The 8,345-nt window shown below is 33.2% G+C and overlaps 1 protein-coding gene across 1 annotated transcript; it reads right to left on the bottom strand.

Annotated features, from left to right (window-relative positions):
• Nucleotides 1-1,284: 1,284 nt before the first annotated feature.
• Nucleotides 1,285-2,308, bottom strand: LOC148765389 (protein FANTASTIC FOUR 1-like). Its single transcript, XM_088814300.1, has one exon. It carries the CDS (start codon nt 2,204-2,206, stop codon nt 1,403-1,405), a length of 804 nt encoding a protein of 267 aa, XP_088670426.1. The 5' UTR covers nt 2,207-2,308; the 3' UTR covers nt 1,285-1,402.
• Nucleotides 2,309-8,345: the final 6,037 nt, after the last annotated feature.

Consider the following 8,345-nt stretch of genomic DNA (forward strand, 5'->3'; position numbering starts at 1 on the left):
CCACCACAAAATTAAAGGATAAAGTCAAATACTTATAGAGGTTTTTGCTTATGTGAGTGTGCTGCAGTTTTATTGGTGGGAGATGGATTGGAAGTTTGGCTGGAAGAATAAGAGCTGACGAAGCATTATTTAAGTTGCATGGCTAAAAGTGTAGCGTCATTTGTAAAAAGTGATTGTTAATGATGAAGCCTTAGATACCAAAAGATATGCTTTTTTGCTTGTTGATCAAAGAATCATTAGATTTTTTAAGCATAGTGCGACCCCATGAGAGTGATGAGTCCTTTGACTAATTCATTCATCGGTCAACTTGGGTAATTTGCTCCTTACACTATCCCTATAGCCATAGCCACTTGCCTCTTACTAACTGGACTCGGTTTATATTAACTGTCACTTTTTAAAATTTAAAAATATTGTATTATATTATCTGCTTTTCTAAGGCCCGTATTATTTTTTATAATACGGGGATTTTTTGGCAACTAGACATTTTAAAAAGGACTGGTGAGTGTAAAAAACACGTGTATTTTGTCCACTTTGTAACAACATGGGCTAAAAGTGAAAATATAGCAAAAATTATAGACCAAAAATGTAATACTTCATCGTTTTGCCCTAATCCAGACATATTGGGGGTCACGTGTTTGCACATGACATTTTCCTGCTAGTTGATAACGGATATGGGACGGAGTAGACCAAATGTGTTAACATTTGATCTTTTAATTTAAATTTTGTTCACTATAAAACAGCATGGACCGAAAGTGAAATTATGCCAAACATTAGATGCCAAAAGTGTAATCCTCCCAAATTATACACTAGCTAACCATTTAGCCATTTCATTTATTATGTACACTAGTTTTTTTTTCCGATTTACACCATATATTATTTTTACACACTCATCTGTAGTCGCAAATCAAATTCTTATAGAAAGTGATAATATTCTGTAATATGTCACTAGCACTTTCATTTGTTGACACTAATTTATTCTTTTGTTGTCACTATGTTGAATCCGAAAAATAATTATAATTACACACAATTAAAAAAATATATATCACCATTGTGTCATTTTAAGATATTGCATTGTAGTGTATATTCTACAATTCTTACCAAATTTTAAGCTAATAGTAATTTTTTTTTTTATTGAATTGGGTTACATATTGTGATTTGTGATGTGCGAAATTTAAATGGGAGCCCATTATAATTATTATTTAAATGAAATTACTATAATTAATTAAATAAACATTGTGATGTGCGAAATTAATATGGCGTGTGGACTAAAAGCGGCAAAATATCAACACAAAATTAAACACTAATTATTCGTCATTAACAATAAATACTAACAGAATCTTTTTTTCTTTTTCTTTTTCTTTTTTCGTCTCTAAAAAGCCAGAAAAGAACACTAAAAAAGCTTTCACGAAATAGCCACATAAAACGGCAAACTAGACAGATTGTTTCTGCAGCCGCTCCCATCTCCACTGCACCGGCTGCTGCTCGGCCACTCACCACCGCCGATTCTCCGGCCAACTCTCAGTCCATCTTCTCTACGCTTGTTCTCTACTTTAACTTCTTCTTCTTCCTTCTCAATACCCCAATTATTATTACACTCATCCTTAACCAAACTGAGCCTAAGCCTCCCATTTTCCCGCTCAGCCGTAAAACAAGATCTCGAAGAAGAAGAAGCAACCGCCTCGATCACCAACCTCCCCTCTTCCCGGCGAGCCCGCATCTCAACTCCGCCGCGGCCGCCGACAATCGAGGTCAGTGGCGGTGGAAAGCTCGTGACGTGTTTGATATTCTTGCAGGTTTTCATCGTCGTCTGATCGCTACCGCACGAGCTCCGTTTCTCCATTGCTAGATACGTAATTTCATCCATAATGTGGGTGCCCGTTTCGCTGCCTAGAGTCTCCGTGCACATCTCCAGGCTCCGCGTGCTCATCCATGAATATGATTTAGTTAACGGGTGCACGTAAACGGTGTCGTTTGTCATCGGTTTTTCTGGAGCTTGTAAGAAATCCCAGCTGCCGTTATTGTTGCCTGTGGGGGAACAATGTTTCTGGGAAACTAATTCAGTTTCAGTACTCTGTTTTTTAGAGAGGGGCAGGACGACTAAGTCCTGTTTGGATGGAGCCAATTGTTGTGTTGAAACGCTTGGTTCGAGTATGAGGGGAGCCAAACATGACTTTTGGAATAGTAGACTTGAGTTGGAGGACACCATTTTTGTGTTTTGATGAGAGAAATGTAAAAGAAAAATAAAACAGGGGATGATTAATTGATATTGAAAATGGAGGGTGTGTTTGGGGAAAGGAAGGAAGATAGTTGCATGAGAGAGAAGTGGGGGGTGTGGGGGCGAATTTATAGGTGCCAAAAGTGTACGGAAATCTTTTTGTTGTTGTTGTCTCAACCATACAAATTTACAAGACAATATTAATTATTATGAAAACAAAATAAATATATGGTCAATTTGTTGTTGTTGTCTAAATATGTTTAAAGGGAAGGAATCTCGAGCTAGGCATGATAAAAGTGTATTACAACAACAACTTGTAAATATATGACAAATGTAAATTACTTTAGGCATGAGTGTATGTGTAACAAATTGAGCCTATGGAAAAGAAAAGATCACATACGCATCTAATTGGAGGAAGACAACGAAACGACGCCGTTTCAGTGTTAAAAGTGCCCCCAAAACAAAGATATTTTGGAGCGAAAGGGGTGTGCACGGGTCGATACGGCTCGGTTTTTGCAATAAACCAAACACGTGCCGATAATATCGGTTTTTCATATCTAAAAAACCGAATATGTCGGTTTTTTGCGGTTCGGTGTTAATTGTTTTTTCGGTTTTCGGTTTTCGGTTAACTGTTTCGGTTTCGGCTATCAGTTTGAATCGGCTTGGCATAAAACCAATATTTGATTAACAGTGAATTTGGACTTTCGTTACTTTTGTTTGAGAAAATTAACAAATGACAACCCAAAATTAACTAATAAAAAACATGTCACATGGAGGCGCTCGAAGGATAGAGGCGCGTTGGGTAAGTATTTATACTATATATCAAAATAACTTTGTTTTGTATAAATCGGTTCGATTCGGCTAACCGGTTCGGAAATTTTTTATTCACTGTACACAAACAGATATTTTCGATTTTCAATTTTTTTTTACCGTTGATGCGGTTTTAAGTCGGGACAGTGCATATTGACCCGGTTTTTTCGATTTTCGATTTCTCCTTTTTTTTTTTTTCTCACCCCAACAAAAATTGGGCTAGTTGTCCATATATATATATATATATATATATATATATATATATATATATATATATATATATATATATGCGCATGACTCATGTCTAGTGTAATTTATATACATATACACATAAAAATTACACTAGACATGAGTCATGCATGCATGACAAATTCAACCTACAAAACACTGTAACAAAAAAATAGAATTCGAATCATTGAATTTTGTGCTTTATTATTTTAGCAAGTAGACCCGTTTTATAGCATTTTTGTGTAAACTTGGACGATAATGGGGTGGGTTTATTCTCCCACATGGAAAGGCATTATCAAGTTGACCGGTCACAAACTCTCTACGAAATTGTTGATGATAGGAAATTACAATAATGGGGTTGGGTTTATTCTCCAAAGATAAAGACACCAATAATAAATTGACTAGTCATAATTAATACTCACTAATCACTATTGGTTGATGTGGAAATTACTACTAAAAACTTACTTAAAAACAACCAGCTTTAGAGCTGCCTATTTTTTTCTCTCTCTGTCCAAAAATGAGCCAACAAAATTCCCAGCAGCATGAATGATTAACTTCTTTATATTTTTTATTTATTTCATTGTGTTTTACTTTATATTACATTTTTTCCCTTCATTCAATAAAGAGTTTATAAACTCCATTGTTACAAAATAAAAATATACACCTACTAAATTATTAGTTTGATAATTTAATATTTCGGTAAATTAATAGAACTTTATTAATATCGACCGTATTAATTTATAGAAGTTTATCTGTATTTTCTTTTTAAATTCAATGTATAACTAACGGAGAACGACATTAATTCTCAACGGAGAAAGGGTATGTACACAACAAAATAAAAAGAAAATAGAGGAAAATTTTACACTTTAAACTGAATAAAGAGGAATTATTTGATACAAGCACTAGTAGAAAAATGGCTTTTTACTACGATCATTAATCGTAGCAAAATATATCAAATTCGTACTAAAAATACTTTTGCTACGCACTTGCTACGAATTTGCCCCGTAACATATACGGGCGTGACAAAAACTCTGCTACGGTAAATAGCCGTACCTATTATATTTTTTTGCTACGGTAGATTCTAGTATTTACTAAGACTTCAAAATTGTTCCGTAGTAAAAGTACCTTTTTATTACGGTTTTTTACCGTAGCAAAAATTTTCGTAGTAATAAGCAAATTTTCTACTAGTGAAGTTTCCTTTAATATACAGTTAAAATTTCATAAATTAATACAATCGGTACCAGCCGAATTCTATTAATTTAATAAAATATTAATTTAACGATATAATGTTTGAAATTATAACGTTGTCCTCAAGTTGGAACCAGGAAAAAATATTAATTAAACGAAGTTATTAATTTATTAAGCATTATTAATTTATTGAGGTTCTATTGTACGAGACTTTGTGCTAATTGATTGTTGTTTTATTGACGTTGTTGACACCAATAACTTTCAAAATTTGAGGTAAATCATTAACAATGTTTAAGCTTATGCATTCTTCCTCATTAATAGTATACTCCAGCCGGCACAATTCCTAACAGATGAATTTGTCGTTTAGTGTTGCTATCTATAAACTCGTTTGGAAATTACACAATTAAGAATAAATGACAAACAAAAAAAAATACGTTACTCAAGAATATGCATTCACAAATTGGGCAAGTTTTATTTTAGTCACTGTGTAACCTGCAACTACATGCAAACGAAAACAAAAGGATATCTGAGTACTAGGCTCTACTATTAAAAACTTTTCCTTTTATTTTTAAAGGCAATTAATTATGTATAAGCCGATCAAAATTAATATTCTGCAAATATATATGGGCTTGTTTAAAAAAATTCGCATAGATTTAGAATAATATACAAAATAAATTTGGACAATTATAAAACACAAAAGTTGGATATTTTTATGTCATCTTTCCAACGTAACTTGAATTATTGTAATCGAAATTTGTATGAGAAAGTTATGATCAGAATAAATTTCAAAATTTGTACTATATAGTAATTTTTAATATGAATCTCACAAATTGCAAAGCATGGAATAGGAATGTTTGTAAGCTTTACAACAAAATTTGAATCAACCCAATCGGATTAGAAATGTAAAAGTTATGGGAAAAAATAGTGTCGTATTGAATGCGATTGTTGACCCGTACCTAAATAACGTCTCAGCAAACACAAAACATGAAAGTTTCAGAATTTGTTCTCTTCTTTATAATGCAACTTGAATCAGTGCAATTGGAGTTCATATGCAAAAGTTATGATTAAAATAATATAGACGGTAAAAATATGTGTAATCTTACAATTGAACCGACAGTAAGACTACATTAGTATTGAATGCGATTGTGGAATATGATACAAATAAAATCTCTAAAGTCGCAAGTATGAAAGTTGTATAATTATATCCGTCTTTCAAATGCAACTTGAATCAAAGAAATTAATGTTCGCATGTAAAGTTATGATCAAAACTGAACAGGTAATGAGAACAAAAATTCTTACCATTTTCAATAGTAATATTAAGATCCAAATAAAATCTCCGGACATACGAGACATGAAAGTTGTAGAACTTTTCATCGTCTTTTAAATACTATTTGAATAAATGCAATCTGATAGATATGATCACAATAAAACAGATAGTAAGAATACATAATTTTACTATATGTTCGATAATAAAATTATGAGAACTAAAGAAAAAGAACAAAAATTAAAATCGAAAGTAATATTAAGATAACTATAATAAATAAAAATAAAAATAAAATAAAAGAGGGTGTGCCGAAGCCGGACCCAAAATCAACAAAGGCCCAAAAACAATTAGGCCTCAAAGGTAAGAAAAGGGAAGTCCTTTGTATTATGAGCTGAGCCCAAATATTATTGCCTCCGCCCCGAATGTAGATGGAAACTAACCGAAAAATACGTTTTGATAGATACAAAAGTACTTTTTGATAGGTTGCAGAGTAAATCTCAATATAATTTCACAAAACTCCTAAAATTTAACAAATTCTCTCCTTTTTAATTTTAAAATTGTTACGTTTTTTCCAATTTTATCAACTAAGAAATTAGAATAAATCAAATGGACGACCATTATACTGATCCAGAGGTAAATTTTGCATTTTCGGCAATTTTTTTTTTTTAATTCCATGTTATATCACACGGATCTAGTTGCCCCAGTTCCGTGTTAAAGCACACGGATTAGAGAAAAATAAAAAACAAAAATCCAGTTCCGTGTGTATCCACGCGGACCGGTTCCAGGTTACACAACACGGAATAAACCGTCCGTGTTATGTAACTCGGAACCGGTTCGATCCGTTCCGTGTGGACACACATAGAACTGACAATATTTTTTTCTTTTGTCCGTGCTGATTAACCCGGAACCTGTTCAATCCGGTCCGTATGGATTCACAAAGAATATTAATTAATTAATTAATTTTTTTTTTGTTGTTGTTTAATGGAATTTTTTTGTCTTTAATGAAATAACAACAAATGGAAGAAAAGAATTGGAAGCAGAAGAAAGTATGGTCCCTTCGAACACGTATGAATTGACCGACTACAGTTAATTTTTCGATGTTACACTTGTTTTTGATAGTAGAGAGGAATTCGTTAACTATTCGAAAGAAACTGCTATTAGTCATGGTATGCATTTGATAAAACAGTCTAAAAGTCCCAATGGGCAGTATATGACGTATGAGAAGTATAGACTTGGACGAGCAAGAGGTGTTGATGTGGAAAATCTTCGATATACCGGAACAACTCGAAATTAAATATTCCATGTTATTCAACACGGAATTGAACATAGGTATTCTGTGTAGAATCACATGAAATAACTCGAAATTAAGTACAAAAAAAAAAAAAAGAATTGTTCCGTTTAGATCCACAACGAATTGGTAGAGTCAATTCCGTGTAGTTTTACAAGGATATATGTTGTACATGATATTTCCGTGTAGATCTACACAGAACAGACTCTACCAATTCCGTGTGGATCTATACGGAACTCACAAAATTGGTTTTTTTTTTTTTTTTTTTTTTTCCCGACAAATTCAAGATTCAAGGTTTGTAAAAGTATAAAAATAGCCTCAGATCTGTAGTCTACGAGTCTCAAATTGCCGTCGATAGATATTGTGGGTTAAGAGAGGTTGAGAGAAATTAGGCTTCTAGATTTTAAAAGTTAATAAATATTAAAGTTACTTTGTGACCTATAAATTTTATCTCTGTAAATATCATTTCAGAACAGTTCAATAGGAACAAGAAACTATTTGAAATACGTGATAATTCTTATAAAAGGAGAATGTGGCAAACCTCATAAGGTACACAACCAATCACCTCTCTCCTTCTATCTCGCTCTTACATACTGTTTATACTTGTTTTAGAAGGAAATTGACTTGGTCGTCGGAGAACTAACTTTGGCTTAAGTTCGAACCTTAAGTAAAGTAAAGCAAGGATAGTTGGTAACGATATTAGTAAATTCAAGATTAACTAATTCCGGCAACGACGCCAAAAACTTGATACGCGTAAAACCTACGTATAAATAACCGCAAGTGTACAGTATCGCGTTTTTAGAATAGTGAATTCCAGATATCGATCCACAGGAAATTAAGTTCTTAAATTTACCAAGTACAGTAATTATACTATCCTAAACTTTATCTAGACGAACGAGAATGGATGGGAGAAATAAAACTAAAAAGAAACAATAAATAAAAACAACGACCCGCCAGTATAAACGAGGAATTCCGACATGTGATGGCTTCTAGGGTAAAATCCACCAGTGTACTATCGATAAAGATCTAAAAATCCGAATCTAATGTCAATTCTATATTCGCTAACCCAGACACTAAAATACTCTAACCCCCGTCTCTAGTGTAGTTAGAGTCTACCCACAGGTCCGACATCTCCGTTCAGAATCTGATATTAAGAGAGCATTTAGGTCAACTCCTTAAGGGCTACCCGAGGTGCATCACGTCTCCGTTTCCACAACCCGAGCTATGTTTTCCTAAAATCAAACGAGAAATCCTCTCTCGAGTTCATTCCCATTTACAATCAATTCAACTGTTGGCCAAACAATCGAAAGCATTTAATACAGGAAAACATAAATAGAATCAAAGAACGACAA

The sequence above is a fragment of the Erythranthe guttata genome, chromosome 14 (genome assembly GCF_056151865.1).
Source record: "Erythranthe guttata isolate IM_541 chromosome 14, IM_541, whole genome shotgun sequence".
In the NCBI taxonomy this organism is placed as follows: Eukaryota; Viridiplantae; Streptophyta; class Magnoliopsida; order Lamiales; family Phrymaceae; genus Erythranthe; species Erythranthe guttata.